A 25,815-nucleotide genomic window follows, 5' to 3' on the forward strand; every position below is an offset into this window, starting at 1 on the left:
TACATAATTATATCCTTTGTAAACACAGACACAAAAAATGTGTAACTTTATATTAGCAAATCAAAATTTTACTCCAAGAATGCAAGATAGTTTAACAGTTTAAAATCAATCAGCACAATTCACCATGTTAACAGAATAAATAAGAAAAAAATGATTATCAATAGATGCAGAAGAAGCATTTGAAAAGTTAAACACACATTCATAAAAAAAATAAATAAACACATATTCATGATAAAAACTCTAGGAGTAGAAGGGAACTTCCTCAGCCTGATAAAGAGCATCTACAAAAAGCAAAAGATTGCTTTCCCCTCTAAGTAGGGAACAGGGCAAAGATTTGAGTTCTCAACACTTCTATTCAACATTGACCTGGAGGTTTTGGTTAATGTAATAAGAAATGAAAACGAAATAAAAGAAAGTGAAAAGGAAGGGAAAAAGTCTGTCATTGTTTACTCACTGTACAAATAAATAAATCCCAGGAGAAATCACGTACATAGAAAATCCCCAGATATCTACAAAGACTCTTCTAGAACTAGTAACTGAATTTAACACGGTCACAGGATATAAACATATAAACATATAAAAATTATTTCTAGGGCAGCCCCGGTGGCTCAGCAGTTTAGCGCCGCCTTCAGCCCAGGGCATGATCCTGGAGACCCAGGATCGAGTCCCACGTCAGGCTCCCAGCATGGAGCCTGCTTCTCCCTCTCCCTCTGCCTGTGTCGCCGCCTCTCTTTCTCTCTGTGTCTCTCATGAATAATAAAATCTTAAAAAAAAAGATTTATTTATTTATTCATGAGAGAGAGAGAGAGAGAGAGAGGCAGAGACATAGGCAGAGGGAGAAGCAGGCTCCATGCAGTGAGCCCGACATGGGATTTGATCCTGGGTCTCCAGGATCATGCCCTGGGCTGAAGGCAGGCACTTAACCGCTGAGCCACCCAGGAATCTCTAAATAAATAAGTATTTTAAAAAATTATTTCTACTTATATAAGTTAGTAATGAACAATTAGAAAATGAAATTAAAAATGCATTCGTAAGAACATTAAGAAACATGAAACCCAGGGATCAATTTAATAAAATATATGAAAACTCTGCATACTGAAAACTACAAAATGGCTGAGAGAAATGTCAAAGATCTAAATAAATGGAGAGAGGCCATATACATGAATTAGAAGACCAAAATAGTAAATATGTCAGTTCTATTCAAATTATCCTATGGAATCCATTTAATCTCAATCAAAATCCAAAAAGCTTCTTTTTGTAGAAATTACCAAGCTGATTCTAAAATTTGTAGGATATGTAATGGACCTAGAATAGCCAAAACAATGTTGAAAAGAATAAAAGGGACTTGCCTTACCAGGTTTTAAGATTTAATATAACTACAGTTACCAAAACAAAACAAAAACCTACAGTGACCAAGACAGTGTAGTATTTTTTTTAAAGATTTTTTTATTTATTAATTTTAGAGATGGATGGCAGGGAGAAATGGAGGGAGAGGGACAAGCAGACTCTGTGCTGAGTGCAAAGCACACCTGGGGGCTCGATCCTACAACCCTGAGATCATGGCCTAAACCAAGAGTCGGGACACTCAACTGACTGAGCCACCCAGGCACCTTGACAATGTAGTATTAACATTAGGAAAGACACATAGATCAATGGAATAGAAGAGAGTCCAGAAATATACAAATATATTATCAATTTTATCAAATTTCTTAAAAGGTGCCACAATAACTGAATTTTCAGACAAATGGTGCCAGAACAGCTGGGTAACCATTATAGGGAAAAAATGAACCTTGACCCTTATTTCACACCACGGACAAATTTTAACTCAAAATGGATCACAAGACTAAGTGTAAAAGTTAAATTTCTAGAAGAAAACAGGCGAAAATCTACAGGACTTTGGGGTAAGCAGACTTTCTTTCTTTCTTTCTTTCTTTCTTTCTTTCTTTCTTTCTTTCCTTCCTTCCTTCCTTCCTTCCTTCCTTCCTTCCTTCCTTCTTTCCTTCTTTCAAGAGAATGCATGAGCAGGGGGAGGGACAGCAGGAGAGGGAGAGAGAGAGAATCTCAAGCAGGTTCAGTGCAGAGCCTAACACAGGGCTCAATCTCACGACCCTGAGATCATTAAGTGAGCTGAAATCAAGAGTTGGTCCTTAACTGACTAAACCACCCAAAAACCCTTTTCTGTTTTTTGTTTTTTAAGATTTATGTATTTATTTGAGAAAGTGGGGGAGGGGGCAGGGGTAGAAGGAGACGAAGAGACAATCCCAAGGAAATTCCACACTCAGCACAGAGCCTGAGGCAGGACTCAGTCTCACAACCTTGAGATCATGTCCTGAGTAGAATCAAGAGTATGAAACTTAACAGACTGTGCCACACAGGCACCCTTCTTCTTTTTTATTTTTTTTTAAGTGTATTTACTTTAGCAATCTTTACACCCAACGTGGGGCTCAAATCCATGACTCCAAGACCAAGAATGACACACTCTTCCAACCAAGCCAGCCAGGTGCCCCTAGACAAAGACTTATTGCACACAAAAATCTTGGGCATAAAGAAAAATCTGACAAATTCTGCACTTTGAACCATACTGTTAAGGAAATGAGAAGCCAAGCCATGAATTAGAATAAGTATTTGCAACACATATACCTGACAAAAGACTTGTATCCAGAATATATAAAGACATCAAACAACTAAATAATAGGACAAACTATATGACATTGGTAAATGAACAATTAGAAAATGATTGAAATGATTTGAACATTTCCCAAAAGAAGATATACAAATTAGCACATTAAAAGATGTTTAACATAATTCTTTTCTTTTTTTTATTTTTATTTTTATTTTTTTTAAAGATTTTTTTATTTTATTTATTCATAGAGACAGAGAGAGAGGCAGAGACACAGGCAGAGGGAGAAGCAGGCACCACACAGAGAGCCTGACGTGGGACTCGATCCCGGGTCTCCAGGATCACGCCCCAAGCTGCAGGCGGCGCTAAACCGCTGCACCACCAGGGTTGCCCTCTTTTCTTTTTTTTAAAGAGAGAGAGAAAAAAAAAAAAAGAGAGAGAGAGAGAGAGAGAGCTTGTGTGGGCACAAGTTCATGCACAAACATGGGGAGGAAAGGCAGGCAGAGAGAAAATCTTAAGCAGGCTTCATGCCCAGTCCAGAGCCTGACCAGGGGCTCCATCACATGACCCTAAGATCATGACCTGAACGCAAATCAAGAGTCCCATGCTTAACCAACTGAGCCACCCAGGTATCTCTAACATTCTTCATATAGCAAATGCAAATTAAAACCACAATTAGGGATCCCTGGGTGGCTCAGCAGTTTAGCGCCTGGCTTTGGCCCAGGGCCTGATCCTGGAGTCCCAGGATCGAGTCCCGTGTCAGGTTCCCTGCATGGAGCCTGCTTCTCCCTTTGCCTGTGTCTCTGCCTCTTTGTCTCTCTCTCTGTCTCTCATGAATAAATAAATAAAATCTTAAAAAAAAAAAACAATTAAATTTCATTGTCACAGGGGCACCCGGGTGGCTCAGTTGGTTAAGCTTCCAACTCTGGTCATGATCTCAGGGTCATAGGATCAAGCCCCACCTCAGGCTCTGTGCCCAGCATGGAGTCTGCTTGTCTCTCTCTCCCCTCCCCAAATAAATAAATTAATTAAATCTTTAGAAAAAAAGTCATTAAATACATACTATTAGGGCTAAAACTAAAAAGATGGACAATATTAAGTATTGACAAGAATGTGGAGAAATTGGATCTCACTACTGGCAGGAATATGAAATGAAAAAAAAGGAATATGAAATGAGACAGTCACTCTGGAAAACTGCTTAGCAGTTCTAATAAAGTTATATCTACTTTTGAGCCAACAATTTCATTCCTAAGTTTTTACCCAAGAGAAATGAAAACATATGTCCACATTGAGACCTGCACGAGAATTTTCATAGCAGCTTCATTCATACTGGCCCCAAACTGGAAAGAAAACATTCATAAATTGGTGAATAGCTACACTGTGGTACATCTGTACCATGGAATAGTACTGAGCAATAGCAGGGAACAAACCTCTAATATACACCAGGATCTGAATGAATCTCAAAAGCATTAGCCTCAACAAAAGAAGCCAGACACAAAAGAGTACATACTGGGTGATTCTCATTACAAGAAATTCTAGAACAGGCGAAACTAATCCAGAGTGACAGAATTAGGAGATTAATAGCTGCCTGGGGCTGTGAGTGAGACAGGAGGATTTAACTACAAAAAGGCATAAGGGGATAAAAGGACAGGAGGGAAATTTTAGGTGATGGAAATGTCCTGTATCTTACTTATGGTGACTGTTACACATGAATATATGTCAAAACTCACTGAATTGTACACTTCAAATGGGTGCACTTTATTTTACGTAAATTATACCTTAATAAAGTCAATTAAATAAAAACTTCTAGAAACAAAAGAATCTGGTAAGACAGCCACTTACAAAATTAATACACAAAAACAAATAGGTAATTAGCAGATATAGTGGAAGATTCCTTTCACAAAAATAGTTGAAACTAAATATTTTAATAAGAAGCATGCAGGAAGTTTATGACAAAAATGGCAAAACCCTCCTAAGGATCATAAAAGAATATCTGATTAGGAAGACTACTGTATTAGCTTCCTGGCTGGTCTCTGCTTTTTCCAGAGGGATCTACTCAAACCTAAGTCAGAGCATAGCATTCCTCTACTCAGAACCACCACTTAGAAAGAAATCCAAGATCTTTACCCTTGTCTAAAAGGGTTGCAAGATCTCCTTTCCTCCCACCCTCTGCCCACCCCCAGTGCTAACCTCATTGGTCTTGATGTTCCCCAAAGGGCCAGTTCACTCCCCATGGCCCTTGTTTCAGGAACACTCCTCACTCACATCTTCACACAACCTGTTCCCCAACATTATACAAGTCTTTGCTTTGGTGCCACATCATCAGAGGTTATCTGGACAAGCCCATCTGCAGGGTGGGGAGGAGTGTCATTGTATCACTACAGTTAACTATAGCTCACTGGCTAGTGTCAGAGAAACTGTCACAGGAGACATGGTTTAGAAACTAGCAGAAAGGATTCAAAGGAGACATGAGAGTTATCTTCTAATACTGAAGGGCAGTTATGTAGAAGAAACAGAATTCTTTCAAGTCATTCCAATAGACAAGTCCTCTAGACTGATGGCTAGCACGTAAGCCCCCAAAGGGCAAGGACTCTGTTTTGTTCACCTCAGTGTCCCTAGCACAGAGTATATGGTGCTAAATGGCATATGGCTCAATCAGTATTTATTGAATGAATATTCAGAGTGGCTCTGAAAAGCAAAGCAGACCAATAGATGAGACTTTAGGAAGCCAGATTTTAGCTCAATATAAAAAACAGTTTTTTAGGGGTGCCTAGGTGGCTCAGTCAGTTAAGCATATGACTTCAGCTAAGGTCATGATCTCAGAATCCTGGGATTGAGCCCCAGGTCAGGCTCCCTGCTCAGTGGGGAGTCTGCTTCTCCCTCTCCCTCTGCCTGCTACTCTGCCTGCTTGTTTTTTGTTTTGTTTTTTAAAATTTTATTTATTTATTTGTTTGTTTGTTTGTTTGTTTATTTATTTATTCATTCATGAGAGACACAGAGAGAGAGAGAGGCAGAGACACAGGCAGAGGGAGAAGCAGGCTCCCTATAAGGAGCCTGACATGGGACTCGATTCCGGGTCTCCCGCGTCACATCCTGGGCTGAAGGCGGAGCTAAAGCGCTGAGCCACCCAGGCTGCCCTGCTCTGCCTGCTTGTGATCTCTCTCTTTCTGTTGAAAGAGGAAAGAAGAAAAGAAAAAAAGAAAAAGAAAAAGAAAAAGAGAGAGGAGAGGAGAGGAGAGGAGAGGAGAGGAGAGGAGAGGAGAGGAGAGGAGAGAAGAGAAGAGAAGAGAAGAGAAGAGAAGAGAAGAGAAGAGAAGAGAAGAGAAGAGAAGAGAAGAGAAGAGAGGGAAGGGAAGGGAAGGGAAGGGAAGGGAAGGGAAGGGAAGGGAAGGGAAGGGAAGGGAAGGGAAGGGAAAAAGAAAGGAAGGAAGAAAGAAAGGAAAGAAGAAAGAAAGAAAGAAAGAAAGAAAGAAAGAAAGAAAGAAAGAAAGAAAGAAAGAAAGAAAGAAAGAAAAAGAAGAAAGAAAGAAAGAAAACCAAGGATGTAAGAGAAGACTATGGAAAGGCAAGACTTTTGAATTGGAAGATTCAACATATTGGGTGTCAGTTCTTCCTAAGATATGTTATCATAACTTGACCATATAAAAACACCAGCAGGTTATTTTAAGATCAATACAAGTTGCTACCAAGGTTTTATGGAAAAATAAATAAACAAGAATAGCTAGTTGAATTATGAAAAAGAAGAACAAAGAGAAGGAATTAGCACCAACATCTATCTAATTATACTTCCACAGTACTTAAAACCGTGATGCTGGTGATAAAGAAAAAGACCAATGGAGTATATTGAAAATCCAGACATACACTCTAGTATTGGTGGGAATTTAATAGATGATGAACTTATGGTGAAAAAAATGAGCAGTTTAATAAGTGGCACTGGGGCAATTTTAGCTTTCAAAAAAAAAAAAAAAAAAGCTGGATTTGCACTTCCCATCTCAAACCAGAATAAATTCCATATGGATCAAAGATTTAAGTGTTACCACAAAGCCTTAGAAGTTCTAAGAGAAAATATGGGAGACTCTATAAACTCTGAGTGGGAAGGGTCTGTGACTCAATATGCAGAAGCCATTAAAAAACAAACAAACATTTGATTATATAAAAATTAAATAAAATCCTGCATGGCCAAAAAATAACCACGAGCAAAGGCAAAAGACATATGATGCAGCAAAAAAGTCTATCAGAGAAAAGGGTCATCTCTACTGAGCTTCTAAGAAATTGGCAAGTAAAAGAACAATAATCCTAAGACAAAATGAGACAAAGGACAGTTCCCAGGAAAAGAAACATAAACGTCCCTTATCATATGAAAGGTATGTTTAACCTTGGTCATAAAAATATAAACACACATTAAAGCCACACTGATGTATTGTTGAGCATCCAACTTGTACTTTCGGCTCAGGTTACGATCTCATGGGTTGTAAGATCAAGCCCCACATGGAACCTCTGCTTAAGCTTCTCTCTCTCCCTCTCCCTCTGCCCCTCCCCCATTCACATGCTCACTTTCTCTCTAATAAATATATAAAATCTTTTAAAAAAAAGAATGTGGGAAAACAGGTACCCTCAATCATTACTGGTAGGAATATAAATTAGTACGACTCCATGGAGGCCAAATCAGCAACTGTTCTCAAAATTACAAATACATATATTTTCTGACCAAGATATTTCACTTCTGGAAATTTATCCTACAGGTGTGCTGGTACATGATCAAAATGACACACATGGCCATCTGGGTGGCTCAGCGGTTGAGCATCTGTCTTTGGCTCAGGGAATGATCCCCGGTCTGGGGATTGAGTCCTGCATTGGGCTCCCTGTGAGGAGCCTGCTTCTCCCTCTGTCTCTGCCTCTCTCTGTGTGTCTCTCATGAATAAATAAATAAAATGTTTTTTTTTAAATGACACATGTACATGGTTATTCACTGAAGAACCCTCTGTGATAGTGAAGGATCAGAAAAATGTCATGAACAGGGGAGAGTTATCTGGAAAGATGGCTATGATGCACAGTTAAATTTTTTAAAAAGCAAGAAATAGAGCTTGCATGTGTGTGTGTGTGTGTGTGTGTATGCAAAGGAAAAATAAGCAGAAAGTCTGAGCCAGACTAACAAGAAACAGAACAGTGGTTTTGAGTTGTGAGATGGAATCTAGGGGACAGGAAACAAGAATGGGATAAAGGCTTTAGATGGTATACTTTCAAATATTTTGAGCTCTGAATAATAAAAATATATTCAAAAACAAAAATTTTTAAAGTTTGTCAAACAAGTGGGTAAATATTAACGAGTCTCACATTTAACCAAACCTGGGTTGTAATTCACGATTAAGGCATTTTGGAAGCTCTCGGAGTAATGATATTCTGCTTCTTTCCTTAAATCAAGATTCATGTGCTAAGTGAACAAGGGACAAGTTGACATTCCATTATGAAAAGTCGAGAAGTGGTATTTCTTGGGGGAGAGAGAGAAAAGGAACCCAGCCACTTCCAGGTAAATGAACAGTTACTCTATTGCAAGCTCATCTGGTTAATGGCCTGAACACCATGATGATGGCAGGAAAGGGAAGGAAGGAAAAGATGCAAAATACATAAATGGGAAATAAATCCATGGGTCTTGATGGCCAGCTGAAAAATCCTGCCATGTATGTTCAGAAGGCCCCACTGCTGTCACTAAGTTTGGTAGTATCACTAACAGAAATTAGGAAGTCAGGAGGAAAGAACTGGTTTAGGGGAAAAAGAATGGCTTTGGTTTTAGCACATCATGTGAGAGTTGAGTGGAAAATTGGGAAGCAATGGCCATAGGGCCACTGGAAACACTGATCTGAAGTTCAAAGGGTAAGTCAGATCTGAAGACAGAGAAGTAGAAGATATCTTCAAAGACAGACGGAGGAACTCATAGGAAGCATGGCTGAGATGAGAACCTACAGGACCTGGACTCGACTGTGGAGCAAGATGGGGAAAAGAAGCCAGTGTTACAGAGACTTACAGGGAGAATCTGGAGAGAGTGTATGGTGACCGTTATCCACGGTGGGCAGTTTCAAGAAGCAGTGAGGTCAACCCAATGAGAAATAACAAGAGCCACTGAAAATAATAACAGTAGCAAAATATATTGTCTTCTTTAATCCTCACACAGGATAAACCTATCCAGTAGGTGGTATGGTTCTCCCCATTGGACAGAAAAGGGTATTAACCCAGACGTGTGATTCCAAAGCTTCAGGATGTAACTGCTGAGCTGTACCTCTGCACAACTGTCAGAAGAAGAGCTGGAACATCTGACACTAGCTCTACCACTCAATTAACTCTATGTCCACAGACTTTACCTTTCTAGGTTTCATTTCCTTCTCTGCCAATTGAGTGAACTGGTTTGGATCATCTGTAGCTCTTATGTTATAGGAATCTTTGAACGAGGTAGAATGGAAGAGATACATACACAAGACACGCAATGAGTTAAAAATTTAGCAAAAAGTGAACAGGGAGATCTGGCCAAGAAAATCAGAATGTTGAATGTTTTATACAATAACTTTTCAAGCAATAAATCCATATGCTAATATATAAAAATCTATCATTGCAAAACTTGACTTTCTACTATCTGTATATTTAAGTTAGGTATAATATCAAGAATTAAAATTGCTCATACCTGAAAATTTATGAACGCTGCTCTTGAAACCCTGCTATGTCAATTGAGTGGAGTAAAAAAGGGAAGATTCCAAGTCAAACACACTCTGTATGTGAAGGATGTCCTGCAGAGAGAGCAAATAGCTATTTATAATGTATTTTTGTAATAAGAGACAGCAGCATCTGCTAAGGTACTTACTAGATACTTACTTAAACTACATGGCAGCCTATATCAGGTACCACTTTTTAGCAGGTAAAAATAGATAATTGGCAGAGATGATGAATTAACAGAAATAAAAATAAATTTGCTTATTTTTTAGTGAAATCTTAATATTAAAGTCTGCGAGAAGTGATTTCTGATATTAAGATGGGGTATGGCAAATTGCAAGCAGACATACTTTTTAACTTTGACAATAAAATAAATTTCTTAAGATGTCAGATGTTCAAAGGCAGACCAGTAGATGAGGTACCACAACAGCAAGACATGTCATATTACCCTTTTCCTGCAAGTGGCATTAATACAATTTGCAAGAAAACCAAACAGAAGAGCTTTAAAGACTCAACTTGAAAAATTCGACATTTCTTAAAAACTGTATGGTTGCGGGAAGTGGGGAAAAAAAAATCCTACCACATATGTTCAGAAAGCCCTACTGTAGTCATCCAGATCTTTTTTTTTTTTTCATCCAGATCTTTTATAACTTATTCAGTTTGCCAGATTGTACCAGAATGTACCACAAATTGTGATATCAGCTGTAACAACTTGTTAAAAATTTTTCAGTTTTCCAACCGTTTTTAATTACCAAAAAAAAAAATCTGTTTGATATTTTCTTCATTGACCATGAAGTTCTGTTAATCAAAGACAGTGTTAGGCTTTATGCCCAGAGGCAGTGGAAAATGAATTTGATGCTTTTTAAACCAATCAGTTAAGCTCAGAATTCTCGCCAAAAATTTCTGGACTAAAGTAATGGAATCACTTTTTAAGGTAATGTGTATTTTTTTCTGATTATAAGAGTATTATATACTTACAGAAAATCTAGATAATACAGGCCAGTAGAAGGAAAAAACAAACTGACATAATTTTTAAATGAGTATCCTGAAAACAGCACCAAGGAGAGGAGAACTGTTCAAATATATTTAATCTAGTAAAACAGGGACGCCTGGGTGGCTTAGTGGTTAAGCATCTGCCTTTGACTCAGGGCCTGATCCCAGGGTTGGGGATCAAGTCAGGCTCCTGCAGAGAGCCTGCTTCTTCCTCTGCCTGTGTCTCTGCCTCTCTCTCCGTCTCTCATGAATAAATAAATAAAATCTTTTAAAAAATAAAAATAAAAAAAATAAACTAGTAAAACAATTGCATCAACTACCCACTCATGAGGAGGTCTGAATTCTGGCAACTTGAACCATTCAAAACATTGTTGCTGGAGGCATACAAAGATTTTTGAGCAGAAAACTGTAGTTGGGGGAATAAAATAAATAATTTTTGAGAACAGCTCCTTACTATACTAAAAGCTCATCCATTACCTAGCCCCACTGAGCTAGGAGGGCACTCAGCAAAGGGTACTTACTGTGATAGCTTTAGCTTCACTATTTCAACAATGGTACTTTAACAGCACACTAACTAGTACTGGGTCTGTACAGTGGCAAGCAAAAGTTAATTCTGTGGCTGTTTAAGAAAAGTGATTTCTGAACATAGTCTGTGCCGGAAGTAGTTTTTAGATACCGATGACATGTCATTTTTAGGGATAACCACCACGTTCTACCCTAGCAGATATTTTTTTTAAACAAAATTTTTAAAGTAGGTTCCACACTCAACATGGGACTTGAACTTGCCACCCTGAGATCAGGAGTCGCATGCTCTACTGACCGAGCCAGCCAGGCGCTCCTACCCTAGCAGATGCTAGTTTGTGTATTAACCTCCCTTTTGGAAAATTAAAGAATACATTTCCCAGACTCCTTTACGGTTAAGTTTCCCTATGTGAAATAGGGTCCATCCATCAAATGTTCTTCTGTGAGATTTGGAAGACCAAAATGAGGCAGAGACCATCGTTCTGCTGCTTAGGCATTAATGCCGGCAAGTACATTTATGGAAACAATGGATTTTCCTACAGCAGCCTTCCAGTGTCCAGAGCTTCATGGCTATTCAGAGACAAATTTGGTGGAGACAACCATCACCAGTTGGTGGGTGTTGAGGGGCAGTTTCAGGGTAGCAATTTCTTGACCTTTGAACTAGCCATGTCATGTGGAACGCAACAGTGCCAGTGGTAGCCTCCTGATTCCCTCCCTTGGGGGGCCTGTTTGGCAGTCTGGTTCTGGGAATGATTCTTCCTGGCCCTTCCAGTGATTCTGTAAGCACTCAATTCCCTTTAGTAAACGAATGAAAACACTAGAGTGGTGTCTTCTTCCGGCAACGAGGCCTGGATGACATATTAAACATCATTTGCCTCAAAATTTAAGCAGACGTGTGAGTAGTCTGTCTGTGAGCAGCAGAACTGGTCAGTGTGCGGGCATACAGGCTCTGGAATCAGACTATCCAGGTGCAAATTCTGGCTGTGCCACACACTAACTGGATAACATGGGAAATTAACCTTCTAGAGCCTCAGTTTCCCCATCTATAAAACGGAATAATAGAAATACCTCCTAGAGCTACAGGACAGAGTAAATGAGAAAATTGTCTAGGTAAAGTGCTGACAACAGTGCCTGACTTATAACAAGCCCCTTATTATGGTAATAATAATACTTATCATCACTATTATTAATTGCACAGACCACTTTAAAACACGTCTTTAGGTTCGCCGGGGAAGATGGTGGATGACAAGGATTCTCTGCCCAAGCTTAAGGACCTGTCATTCCTCAAGAACCAGCTGGAACACCTGCAGCAGTGTGTGGAAGAAGTCAGCAGCGGGATGTGCCAGGATGGCTCGCTCTTGTCCTCCCCATTCCTCAAGGGCTTCTTAGCCGGCTATGTGGTGGCCAAACTGAGGGCATCAGCAGTATTGGGCTTTGCTGTGGGTACCTGCACTGGCATCTATGCAGCCCAGGCATATGCCGTGCCCAATGTGAAGAAGACATTGAGGGACTATCTTCAGTCATTGCAAAAGGGGCCTGACTAGCTCTGGATCCCATGGGGGAGAAAGGATGAGCACCGCTGGCCTGCAGGTAGAGGCCTTTCAACCACAGACACCATATTTGGCTTCCCGACCTATCACCCACCCTTTTGCTATCTCCAACTTGCCCACAGCCTTCATCCTTGCTTTCCTTCCTACAGAGAGTAAACGGCAGCTTATCAGCCAGCAGTTTGGATGCCCCTCCTTAACCCCATGGGACTGACCCCAAAACTGTGGCTTCTAGAGCCACCAGCCCCTTTCTTTTCCATCCCTGACTGGAGTTTGCTGCTGACTGTGATTCTCAGTATACTCTCTAGCAGTGTGCCACAGCTCCTCCCTCCGGGGAGCTGGCTCCATACGGATTTTCCCCAAACTTGATACAATTCCCACTGCCCCCTTGCTAGCTACACAGGCCACCCAGGGTCTGGTTTGGGCATGAGTGTAGAGGGCGGGGGTATGTCAGGGCTGGGCCATCCCAGGTAGGCCTGCTGGACCCTGATGCTACTCATATCCACTGCCTTGTATGGTACCCACACCCCATTGCTGGTACTGTGCCATGTGAACGGCAAAGTGCCCTTCCGGCCCTCCTTGGCTGTGCTGCTGACCGAGTTGACCAAACTACTGTTGTGCACCTTCTTCCTATTGGTGGGCTGGCAGGCACAGCCCCAGGGGGCCCCACCATGGCGCCAGGATGCCCCATTTGCACTATCAGCCCTACTCTACGGAGCTACAACAACCTAGGGATCTATCTTCAACGTTATATGGACCCCAGCACCTACCAGATGCTGAGCAATCTCAAGATTGGAAGCATGGCCCTGTTCTACTGTCTCTGTCTCCGGCACCGCCTCTCTGCACGTCAGGGCTTAGCACTGCTGCTGCTGATGGTGGCAGGGGCTTGTTATGCAACTGGTGGCCTCCGGGACCCTGGGAACACCCTTCCTGGATCCCCGTTAGCAGTTGCTGCTGGCCCCATGCCCCTGCATATCACTCCACTGGGACTGCTGCTTCTCATCCTGTACTGCCTCATCTCCGGCCTCTCGTCCGTGTACACAGAACTGCTCATGAAGCGACAGCCCCTAGCACTTCAGAACCTCTTCCTCTACACTTTTGGTGTGCTCCTAAATCTAGGTCTGCATGCAGGTGGCGGCCCTGGCCTGGGCCTCCTGGAGGGTTTCTCAGGATGGGCAGCGCTTGTGGTACTGAGCCAAGCAGTAAATGGACTGCTCATGTCAGCTGTCATGAAGCACGGCAGCAGCATCACACGCGTTTGTTGTGTCCTGCTCACTTGTGGTCAATGCCATGTTCTCAGCAGCCCTGCTGCGGCTGTAGCTCACAGCTGCCTTCTTCCTGGCCACACTGCTCATTGGTCTGGTTGTGCACCTGTATTATGGCAGCTGCTAGCCCCTGACCACCTCCACCTGGACTCCTGACCCTGAAGATTGGCCACCATCAGAGCCACCTCCCAGGCCTTCCAACCCTTCCTCAGCAGCCAGCCCTGTAACAAGTGCCTTGTGACAAAAGGTGGGGAAGTGAGAGCAGCCAGTTAGTCTCTGGAAGTAGGTAAATGAAGGGTTACCTCAGGAGACTGAGTTTAATTAAAGAAATTTAACTTCCAAATGTTCGTTCACACTAAGGAATTGGGGAGCATCCATACCTCAGCCTAAAAATGACCCCATCCCCATTGGAGGAAACTCCCTGCCTCATCTTGCATCAATGCAGTTGTTTCAAGTGGGGTGTGGGCAACAGTTGGCTCCTTGCCTCCTGTGGTCACCCCGGCAGACCCACTGCCCCCAGGCCTGGTGACAGCTATTCCACCCCAGCTTTGGTACACCCCATTAGAGACATTCACCCCCGCACCATAATGCAAAAAAACCCTATTGCTACCCAGGCCTCTCTTCCAAGCTCCCTTGGCTCCAGCAGCACCCGGAGACAATGCCCCCTGCTCCCTCCACAGTGCTGTTCTCCATATCCACCCAGCTTTGTTCTGGAAACTCCAAAGAGGGCTGGAGCTTGACTCATCTCAGGGAATGCTGCCCCTGGGCCCTGACTTAAGGTTATACTCCTGGTCTCTCTGCTCACCCCAAGGGCCCTCTCAAAGCCCACTGCCCCCTCTACAACTCCTAGGAGGTACCATTCTTCTCACTCTGGGTCCTGCCCCTGCCTAGCAGTGTCCTAGCTCTCAACAGCTTAGGGAAGCTCTACACAGAGTAACCTGGAACCAGGCACAGGGAAATTTGATATAATTCAATGAGTGTCTCTAACTATGTAAGCAATAAGTTCTTAACAAAGTATTCTGGGGTGCAGGTTGTTCCTGCAATTGAAAAAAAAAAAGTCTTTGTGTAGAAAATGTAAACATTTTATAATTTTACTACCACACATTTTCTTGTAGCCAGTAAAATGCTAACTTATACAAAAGTGGATGCAGAAGAAAATCTGACTGGGCCCATCATATTTGTATGCTCAGAGAGAGTGATCTTTTCAAAACCACAGTATACATGAAGATAGCAAAGCTCCATTCCAGCTGGCCAACTAGTTAAGGTTACTCTAACTAGCTATTATAGACCTCACCCTAAGAAAGAGTTACCCTTTAGAAACAGATATTGCCATATTCCCATTTCAAATGCTACTCCGTTAATTATCCTCTAGGAACCAGGGTGTTTGCTATTCGGATTTTTTTTCAGCTTCATTAAGCTATAACTAACAAAACTGTAAGATACTTAAAGTGTACATCATGATGATCTGATACACGTATACACTGTGAAAGGGGTCCCTCCATCTAGTTAATTAACATATCCGTCACCTCACTCACATATTTATCGTTGGTTTGGGTTTTGGTGTGTTTTTTTTGTTGGTTGTTTTGTTTCTGTGAGAACATTTAAGTTCTACTCTCTTAGCAAATTTCAATTACACAGTACAGTGCTATCAACTATAGTTACCATGTTATACATTACATCTTCAGACCTTATTCACCTTACAGCTGAAAGTTAGTGCACTTTTACCAACCTCTATTTCCTCCACCCTCCAGCCCTTCACAACTTTTCTAGTCAGTTTCTATGAATTTCACTTTGTTTTTGAAATTCCACATATAAGTGATAACAGGTAGTATCTGTCTTTCTCTCACTGGCTTACTTTACTTAGCATAACGCCCTCAGGGTCTGTCCATGTTGTTGCAAATCAAAGGATTTCTTTCTTTCTCATGGCTGAATATTATTCCATTATATACATCTCTCTCATATCTTCTTTACCCATCCATCCCTTAACAGACACACAGGCTGTTTTTTGTTACTCAGATTTTTTTAGTGTTATCACTGAGACACCTGGGTGGATCAGTCGGTTAAGTGTCCAAACTCTTAGTTTCCACTCATGTCATGATCTCAGGATCCTGAGATAGAGCCCAATGTTGGGCTCTGCGTTCAGCAGAGAATCTGCTTGAGATTCTCTCTCTCTCTCTCTCTCTCTCTCTTTCTCCCTCTTCCTCTGCCCCTCCCACTTGTGCTTTCTCCCAAATAAAAAAATAAATCTCTTTATTACTAAATAAATAAATAAATAAATAAATAAATATTTTTAAAAATGTTATCAAAGAGGACATTTTATGAGAATAAGATCTGTACTCTCCATAAAATTTGCAATCTGAAAGTTAAAATGTTAGTGTCTAGGCTTAGAATATTATTCTAGTGCACATATTAAGAAAGTCTTAGAGAAACTTATGGCCTTGTTTGGTTTGGTGGTATCTTCTGATGATGGCAAATACACTGTAGATTTTGAAATAAAGCTTCTTCCAAATATTCTGAAACCATAAGGACCTTATATTGCACCTTATCCAATGGAAGCAAGTGAGAAAGGAAACCAAAGAGGATACAACCAAAGAGAATCCTTGTCAGGATCCCTGGGTGGCTCAGAGGTTTGGCACCTGCCCTCAGCCCAGGGCATGATCCTGGAGTCCCGGGATCGGGTCCCACATCAGGTTCCCTGCATGGAGCCTGCTTCTCCCTCTGCCTGTGTCTCTGCCTCCCTCTCTCTCTCTCTGTGTTTCTCATGAATAAATAAATAAAATCTTGAAAACAAAAAACAAAGGTACTTATCATACCCTCGATGGCTCCAATGCTGCTGAAAGCCAAGGACTCAATAGCAATAGAGGCTGTCTGAAGGGTTAGAAAAACAATGGAAAGAGAGCAACTTCAACCTCTGATTCAATAATTGCTTTTACACTGTTCTGAACTCCATATAGCTATACATGCTTTCTTTGCCTATCTTTTTACAACAATAATCTTTTATTCTATTTTTATGAGAAGGGCAGATACTCAAACCAAAAGGTAAAACATATTCATTCGATACATAATTATTGAGCACCAACTTTGTGCCAGGCTCTGTGTGGCTCTGGGAAAGGTCAGTGCTCTGAAACACCTTAGTGTCTGTAAGGAAAGAGAAAGAGTCAGAGAAAGAGAGACAGAGAGGAAGAGAGAAGCTTTTAAAGAAAGTTACACTACAATGAAGAAAATACTCCTAGCATAAGAGAACTCTGAAACCAAGGAAGCAAATGACTGTGTCTAGAAGTGTCCAGAACTTTCTAAAGGCAGTAACAATTGAGTGGGTCTTATAGCATGAGTAAAAAGTTCATTCAGGAAAAAAGAGGACAAAAGGGCATCCCCCGGTGGCCCAGCAGTTTAGCACTGCCTTCAGCCCAGGGCGTGATCCTGGAGATCCGGGATCCAGTCTCATGTCACGCTCCTTGCATGGAGCCTGCTTCTCCCTCTGCCTGTGTCTCTGCCTCTCTCCCTCTGTGTCTCTCATGAATAAATAAATAAAATCTTAAAAAAAAAAAAAAAAAAAAGAGGACAAAGGGCATTCCAAGATACAGCACCAAGAGCAAAGGCACAGGTGGGTCTAAGGCAGCATGACTTCTTCAGGGATGATAAAGAGTTTGCTGTGGCTAGAGACATGAGGCCTATGGAAGGTTATGAGAAGAGAAAAAGGAAAAAAGTATGTAGGCACCAGACCCTGAAGTCCCACCACTTTTGCAGGTTTGGGGCACTTTTAAGGATTTCTTTTTTTTTTAAGATTTTATTTATTTATTCATAAGACACACACACATACAGAGAGAGAGAGAGGCAGAGATAGGCAGAGGGAGCAGTGGGCTCCGTGCAGGGAGCCCGACGTGGGACTCGATCCTGGGTCTCCAGGATCAGGCCCTGGGCTAAAGGCGGCGCTAAACCGCTGAGCCACCCGGGCTGCCCGCTTTTAAGAATTTTAAGAGTGATACTATTATAGATCTACCAGTGACTGCGTGACTTAGTCAAGTTACTTAACTCTCCGCATCAGTTTCTTCCTTGTAAAATGAGGATACTGACTGCTAAGAGGCTCTAAGGAAGTCTGTTAAAAAGATTAAATAAGAGAATAGCTAAAATAAGTAAGATTAATAGCAATTAAGAAATAAATTAAGATAAATAGCAATAAGCACATAAAGATGTGTTTAACATCATTGGTCATTAGGGAAATGCCAATCAAAATCACAGTAAGATACCACTTCACATCCAGTAGGATCACTACGACAAACATACACACAAATAAGAAGAGTTGGATCTGAACATATCAGAACCTTCATATAGTGCTGGTGAGAAATGTGAAATGATGCAGCCATTTTGGAAAACAATCTGGCAGGTTCCTCAAATGATTAAACATAGAATTACCAGTGACCCTGCAATTCCATGCCTAGGTATATATCCAAGAGAAATGAAAGTAAATGTCCCCACAGAAATCTGTATACAAATGTTTGTAGCAGCATTACTCATAATAGCTAAAAGATGGAAACAACCCAAATGTCCACCAACGGGAAAATGGAACATCCATACGATGGACTGTTATTTAACCTTTTTTTTTTTTTTTTTTAAGATTGTATTTATTTACTCATGAGAGACACACACAGAGAGGCAGAAACACAGGCAGAGAGAGAAGCAGGCTCCATGCAGGGAGTCTGATGTGGGACTCAATCCCGGGTTTCCAGGATCATGCCCTGGGCCGAAGGCAGGTGCTAAACGGCTGAGCCACCCAGGGATCCCCTGTTATTCAACCTTAAAAAGGCATGAATTACTGGCACATGCTAAAGCACGTGAACTTTGAAATGTTGCACTAAGTGAAAGCCGCGAGGCACAAAAGACCATAGATTTTATGACTGTATTTAGATGAAATGTCCACCATGGGCAGATGACAGAGACAGAGTAGGTTAATGGTTGTCATGGGTCTAGGGAGATTTGGAATGGGGAGTGACTACTAATGGGTAAGAGGTTTCTTCTTCTTTTTTTTTTTTTTTTTTTTTAATGAGAGTCATCGTGAGAGTTTATTTTATTTATTTATTTATTTATTTTTATGATAGTCACACACAGAGAGAGAGAGAGAGAGGCAGAGACATAGGCAGAGGGAGAATCAGGCTCCATGCACGGGGAGCCTGACGTGGGATTCGATCCCGGGACTCCAGGATCTCGCCCTGGGCCAAAGGCAGGCGCCAAACCGCTGTGCCACCCAGGGATCCCCGAGGTTTCTTTATACTATGGTGAAAATGTTCTGGAATCAGAGGGCGGTAATGGTTGTGCAGCTCTATGAATACACTAAAAAACACTGAATTGTACACTTTGTTTTTTAAATTTTTATTTATCAATTTATTTGAGAGAGAGAGAGAGAGAGCAAGTGTGTGTGTCTGTGCAGGGGTGGAGGGAGGGGAGGTGGGATAGAGGAGAGGGAGGAGAGAATCCCAAGTAGATTCCCCGCTGAGTGCAGAGCCCCAAGCAGGGCTCAAACCCACGTCCCTGAGATCATGACCTGAGCTGAAACCAAGAGTCAGCCATTTAACCAACTGAGCTACTCAGGCGCCCCCTGAATTTACACTCTAAAAGGGTGAATTTTATGACATGTGAGTTACATCTCCATGAAAATAGCCACTATTTAAATGTTCACTTGGCACTGTGGTAAACATTGTACACTCATTGTTGTCCTCCCAACAGCTTCATCAAGGAGGGAGGAGCTGCTGTGATCCACATCATATAAAGAAACTGAGGCATAGAGAAATTTTTCAAAAATTTCCAAGATTAGGGACACCTGGGTGGCTCAGCAGCTGAGTGTCTGCCTTCGGCTCAGAGCATGATCCTGGAATCCCGGGATCAAGTCCCGCATCGGGCTCCCTTGCATGGAGCCTGCCGCTCCCTCTGCCTATGTTTCTACCTCTCTCTCTCATTCATGAATAAATAAATAAAACAAAATTTCCAAAATTGCACAGGATCAAGTGAACAGAGATGAATTCTGGCTGGCTGACCCAAAACCCAAGTCTTGCATTCTTCTAACCATAGCGTGTGCACAATGCCTGGCGTGCAGCTAGGGCTCAATTAAATATTAGGTATCATCATTACAATGATCCAATTCATGTATCCAGAGGAAAACTTGAGACAGCATGGAGGAAGAGAAACAGTGGGAAAGACAGGGCCAGAGAGACCAATTTAAAGCTTGATGTAATTGTCAAAGCAAGATGCAGTGAGGAACTGAACTAAGGCAGTAGAGATGTAGGAAGGAGCACAAATAGGAACTACACACAAAGAAAGAATTGTCCTAGAAGTTGGGTCGGTTACAATGTGGTAATATTTACATCCACAGTACATTAACATAACTTGCGTTCATACCAGTACTCAAGTCATTAGGAAAAGTTTAAGTTGGAGTGCCTGGTGGCTCAGTTGCTGATGTGCCCAACTCTTGATTTCAGCTCAGGCCATGTGATCTCAGGGTTATGAGATCAAGCCCAGGGTAGGGCTCTCTGCTGGGTGTGGAGCCTGCTTGGGATTCTTTTTCTCTCTCCCTCAGCCCCTCCCCATCCTCTCTTAAAAAAAAAAAAAAAAAAAGGCTGTGGGTTGCAATACCATCCCTTTTAAGATATATAGTCATTAAACTAGAATTTACTGTGTCCCATCAGGGTCACCAAAACAATCTCATTAGCCTCCTTAGCAAAAATCCCTGAGTCATAAAGAACTTGCGCTATTAGCATGGTAATTGTATTCTTCGGTGGATGAACATCTTTTAACCTTGGAAATATTTAGAATTAAGTATTAAAACATTTAAGAGAATCAAAACCATAGCTAGGACAACCCTCACTGAGAAGTTGGCATTTAAGTCAAGTCCAAAGGAGGTGAGATAGTCATGTGGTATCAAGGGGAAGAGTGTTCCAGGAAGATGGAATGGCAAAGGCTTTAAGGTGCAGCAGGCTAGGACTGAGAGAACAATGAGAAACGGAGTCAGAAAGGAGGGGCAGACTGTGTGGTAGATAGGACATCACAGAGTCAGCTTTTCTAAGGCCTTCGCTTTTAATATGAACAAGATGGAACCAATGAACATGGAGAGGCACTGACATTCCTGAGCAAAGAAGTGACAAAAACTTCACTCAAAGGGGTCAAAAAACCTTACAGCAAATCCTTTAAATATTATTAACATGTAATTATGTCACTGAAAGGGTTAAGCCTATTAAACAGAAACCCAGTTTTCAATAGAAAATAAGACTTAAATTATAGAAGATGAATCAAGTATTTGAAGTTCTAGAAATCTACATGATCTGGAAGGAGCCCAGGTACTCAGGATGCCTTCTGCTGACATCTTGTAGCCTAATCCGTGTGTGCCCATTTGGCCAAGGGGTGCAGGTTAGATTATCACTTCCCATTTATCACTGGTGTAGCCAGGGAGGTTCCCAGGAATAAAGATATCTGATCTGCCCTTATCAGTGAGGAGCTCATGCTCCAGGGGTCCCCACAAACCCACCCATACTTGAGGCTTGTGGAAGGTAGGACTAGAGAGGAAATTTGAGCCTTCATTCTCCCATTGCGCATTTTGGACGTTTTCTGACTAAAGATCAATGAAGATTTTTATTTATTTTTATTTTTTTTAAAGATTTTATTTATTTATTCACGAGAGACACAGAGAGAGAGAGGGGCAGAGACACAGGCAGAGGGAGAAGCAGGCTCCATGCAGGGAGCCCGATGTGGGACTCGATCCCGGGTCTCCAGGATCACAGCCTGGGCCAAAGGCAGGCGTTAAACCGCTGAGCCATCCAGGGATCCCCCTCAATGAAGAATTTTAGACCAGGAAAGCAAAGTGACCGACCTGCTTTCCAGAAGACTCTGGAGGTGACTTTAGGAGGAAATGAAGAACAAGAACAGGAGGCTTTGGGAGCCTGCCATGGCTCACCTTCTGGTTTAAGGGTTACATTCTGCACTTAATGCAATTCCTCATCTAGAAAGTCGAACAACCCATCGACCTGACTGTTTTATGTGAAATTAGGTGAGATAATTCATATAAGTGAAGACCCTCTATTTACTAAACAAAGTTCCGCAAACAGAAACGTGTATTGAGAACAGAATACGGACATGTGTAGCTTAAAGCCTACTAAGTGGGAATCTTCCAAAGATCCCTTAAACGAAAACTAACACAATGTTATATATCAATTATATCTCAATTTTTTTTTTAAAGAGAGAGAAAAAGGAAAGACAGGGAAAAAAGAGAGAAAAGAGAAAAATGAGATCAAGAAAGGAAAGAAGGAAGGAAGGAAGAAAAGAGAAAGAAAAGCTAACACGTCTTGGAAAGCTGTGGAGTCTGGCTATTGGCACAATCAATGCTAAATAAGCGCATTGGAAGGGGAAGGAGCCAAACCGCTAACTAACTTACAAAAGAGCCAGTCTACACGGGTAGAAGGTGCGTTTGTGCGGTTCCGTCATAAACCAAAAAAATTATGGCTCATTATGTGTTAGATGTAGCAAGTCAGCCTTCGGCTCCGAGTCCGGATCTGTTGCATCACGGTATGAAACCAAAGGATGGAGGATGGAGGAGCAACTCGGACCACTGCCCAAGGAGCCGCCCTCCCGAGGAAGCGCCGGGACGCCGGGGAGCAGCCCCGGGCCCCCGGGCCGCCCGGCCCCCGCCGCCCCCCGCCGCCCCCCGCCGCCCCATTGGGCGGGCCGCCCGTCACTCGCCGCGCAGCCCGGGCCCGCCGGCCGCCGACCCTCCGCCAGTCCGCCGCGCCCGACGGCTCCACACACGCCGGGCGCCGGCCCCGCGCCGCCTTCCCGCCTTCCCGCCGCCGCCGCCAGGAGGCTCCGCGCGCCTTCCCGCCTTTCCCCGCGCCGGGCTCGGGCCGGGCCGGGCGAGGCGGGCGCGGGCGGCGACGGCGCGGCCATTGTCCCGCAGCCCCTCCCGGGCGCGCAGGAGGCGCTGGCCGCGGGGAGGGGCGGCCGCGGGCTCCCGAGCCGGTGCGCCCCGGCGCCGCCCGCCCGGCCCCGCGGGCCCCCGCCGCCCGCCGCTCGCGCCCGCCTTTGTGGCCGTGCCCAGCCCCTCGGAGCCGGCGCGCCGCCGCCGCCTCTGCCGCCGCCTCTGCGCCCGGGGCTGCAAATGGCGCCCGGCCGCCTCTGCGCGTCCCGCCGCCTGCCCGGCCCGGGGACGTCTGGGGGCGCCGCGCCCGGGCCGCATCCCGCCGCCGCCCGCCGCCGCCCTCCGCCCGCAGCCAGGCTCGCGGCCCGTCCCGACAGCCCCGACGCCCCGCCCGCCCTCCGCCCGCGCCGCGCGCAGCCACTTACCGCGGGCCGCGGCGCACCGGCGGGTCGCGCGCGCGGGCTCGGGGAGGATTCCTGGCCCTCCGCAGGGGAAATACCCACTTTCGAAGCCGCTCCTTTGCGCCCTAAAACAAGTAGCCCCAACGTGAGAGAAACAAAAGGTATTTGCTGACGTGGGCGTTGGATAGAAACGCCCGAGGGCTGGGGACACAATTAAAGGGGCAACGCACAGATTTCAGGCACCAACCAGCAGCTTCGCCCACTCCCCCTGCCCTCGCCTACACCCCGCTGCACCCTCCAGAGGCTCCGGGGTGCCCGGGTTCCCTGGCAGTTGACTACGGAATCATTATTTAGTCAGGAGCTTAAATTTAAAATTGTACTTTACGTTGGGAAAGGCGCCTCCGGAGGGCAGAAGGGCTGGATTTCTAGGATCTGGGGAATTTGGTTTAGGAAAGAGGGAGGGACTTAGGCGTGCCCACAATTACTGTATAAATACATGTGACATTATTGTACTTAAGTTTAGCAACGTCAAATGTAAGCGATTTCCACACAATTTTTCCCTCGATTGAAGCACTTGTTTTGGTTGTGGGTAACCTTTTCTAAAACCTCTACAGGTCACAAGCGTTTTATCTGAAGAGGAAAACCCAGAAAATCTGAGATAAGGGAAAATAAGTCTTGCTTAAGTCGAGAGAAAATATAAAACTAGTAAAAAGAGCAGGTTTTGTGTTTTCGAATACAAAAATTCATTGTATGCCGACTTTCTTTTGACATATTTATGACCATAAGTGCAAACAGGTTATATGTTTGCTAAAGTCTTAAATCAGTGAATTTTCACGGCAGCTACAGAAACTTGAATTCTAGAAATTAGTTTCCAGTGTCTTATGCTGAATCAGGTCCTGAAAAGCACTGTGTGTCATAAAACTGGAAAAAAAAAAAAGAAGCCAAAACCTTTCATTTTTGTATGGCTGCCTCTTCTATGTCACACTCAGTCAAATGGGACAAAGTTTATTGCTTTGGTTCCATCAATAATTAGGTATGCATTTTGAGGATTGCATGCTCTATGAGAGGGAGTCAGAGTATTCACAATGATCTCCTAATGTCACTTCCTTATTCCTGTAGAGGTATTTTGCTATTTAGCTGCATTTCCTCACATTCTGAACAGGTAAATGGAAAACATGTTTGAAAACCACTAAGTATCAGGAGGGTTGGACGTGCTCAAGCTACTCTGCAAGCAACCCCTATGAGAATTCTCCCAGAAAAACCTGGGCATTGTTATAGCACAAGGTTTTATTTCAGCCTTAATTAAAACATGCAAAAGAGTTCTACAAACTTGTTCCTCTAGAGAGCACATCAGATGGGTGATAAACACTTTGTTGCATGGAGGAAGTAATAGGGGTTTTTTTTCCCCCTCACTTTCCCCGTCCTGGCTTCTGAAACTCATTTATATATTTGGAGAATCCTTTATGTTATGATTAATTAGTGGGAGGTAGAATCTGTTTCCTGCAATAGGACCTGGAAATGCCAGTGACTTGCTTTTCGAGAATCCCCACAGCTAGGACAGTGCCCATCTTCTACACTTTGATAGTCAGATGCGTACACTAGGGACTTTGAAGAGGGAGCTATGACACCAAGAAACAGGAACATCAAAGAAATGTTTCTTGCAGCAGTGACAGCTATAGCAAGATAACGTCTCCAGGTGCCATCGTGGCAGGGCTGCTAGTGGCAGCATCCACTATCCAGGGCTAGTCCTATTAGTGGTCACAGCTGCCACGTCTCTGTTCACTGAAGACAGTGTTGGTATCATCACCAGACCAGCTCTGTACTATGACTTGGCTCTTTCCTCTGCCTGCTTAGCATAGGCTTCAATCCCTGTGCTCTGCTCTTCCTGGAATCTGTGAACTTTTAATACATTCATTTCTGCTTAAATCAGCCAAGGCCAGTCTCTGTGCAACTAGTAACAGAGTTGGTCTCTGTACTGACCAGCACAAAATATTAAGAAGGCATCTGGACATATGACGTAGAACTTAATAGAATTATTAGAGATAAAATGTTGTCACTGATGTCATATAGATGGGAATTAGAACCATGGGTATAGATACAGAGGGAATGCAAAGTGAGAAGAGGAGAAGGCTTGGAATGGAACTGCAGCCACTTTATCAACCAGTGGCTGGTTAGAGGAAGGTGAAATTGCAAATGACATAGAGAAGTGACTAGAGAGCAAGGAAGTGGCCTGGGATGACACCTAGGATGGTGTCATAAAAACTAGGAGAAGAGTAACTCCAAAATGAAGAACTGGACAATAGTGGTAAATACTTCTCTTAAGAGAAAGTATCTTATTAGATTTAACGACTCAGAGATCACAGACCCCAGAGAAGACTTAAACTTGAAAGAAAGGAGCAGGGGGATCCCTGGGTGGCGCAGCGGTTTGGCGCCTGCCTTTGGCCCAGGGCGCGATCCTGGAGACTCGGAATCAAATCCCACATCGGGCTCCCGGTGCATGGAGCCTGCTTCTCCCTCTGCCCGTGTCTCTGCCTCTCTCTCTGTGACTATCATAAATAAATAAATTAATTAATTAAAAAAATTAATTCTCTATTAAAAAAAAAAAAAGACTGGGATCACCTGAAAACTCGCTCAGCTATGACTGTTACCTGGAGCACCTACGTGTAGCCTCTCCATATGGCTTGGGTTTCTTGCAGCATGGTTGCTGGGTTTTGAGAGGGAGTATCCTCACGACAGTGTACCAAGAGGGAGTATCCAAGAGAACTAGGAAGGAGCTGTGTGATCTTCTATACCTATCAACAGAAGTCACGGTGCCTCACTTGCCATATCCCTTTGGGAAGAGTAGTCACACCCTACCAAGATTCAAGCAGAA

General features: G+C 43.2%; 2 protein-coding genes and 1 pseudogene across 5 annotated transcripts in view; 2 read left to right on the top strand and 1 right to left on the bottom strand.

Annotated features, from left to right (window-relative positions):
* The window catches only part of ZBTB8A (zinc finger and BTB domain containing 8A), a 62,711-nt gene extending 39,335 nt beyond the window's left edge, over positions 1 to 23,376 (bottom strand). The window contains exons 1-3 of one of the 4 annotated variants that reach the window (XM_072827244.1): positions 23,329 to 23,376; positions 22,968 to 23,068; positions 9,294 to 9,396 (exon numbers count right to left, since the gene is read on the bottom strand). The gene's annotated coding sequence lies outside the window, so the exon portion shown is untranslated. Of the gene's footprint in view, positions 1 to 9,293; positions 9,397 to 22,062; positions 22,229 to 22,967; positions 23,277 to 23,328 lie in introns of those variants that run through there. The other 3 variants (XM_072827247.1, XM_072827243.1, XM_072827246.1) reach the window with 3 other exon arrangements.
* Positions 12,070 to 12,378, top strand: LOC140633982 (SLC35A4 upstream open reading frame protein-like). The gene has a single exon (XM_072827248.1). It carries the CDS (start codon positions 12,070 to 12,072, stop codon positions 12,376 to 12,378), a length of 309 nt encoding a protein of 102 aa, XP_072683349.1.
* Positions 12,808 to 13,773, top strand: LOC140633981 (probable UDP-sugar transporter protein SLC35A4; annotated as a pseudogene).
* Positions 23,377 to 25,815: the final 2,439 nt, after the last annotated feature.

This window comes from Canis lupus, chromosome 5 (genome assembly GCF_048164855.1).
Source record: "Canis lupus baileyi chromosome 5, mCanLup2.hap1, whole genome shotgun sequence".
NCBI classification, from domain to species: Eukaryota; Metazoa; Chordata; class Mammalia; order Carnivora; family Canidae; genus Canis; species Canis lupus.

Coding starts and splice junctions, on each gene's coding strand:
- LOC140633982 (XM_072827248.1), top strand. CDS start 12,070: ATGGTGGATGACAAGGATTCTCTGCCCAAGCTTAAGGACCTGTCATTC.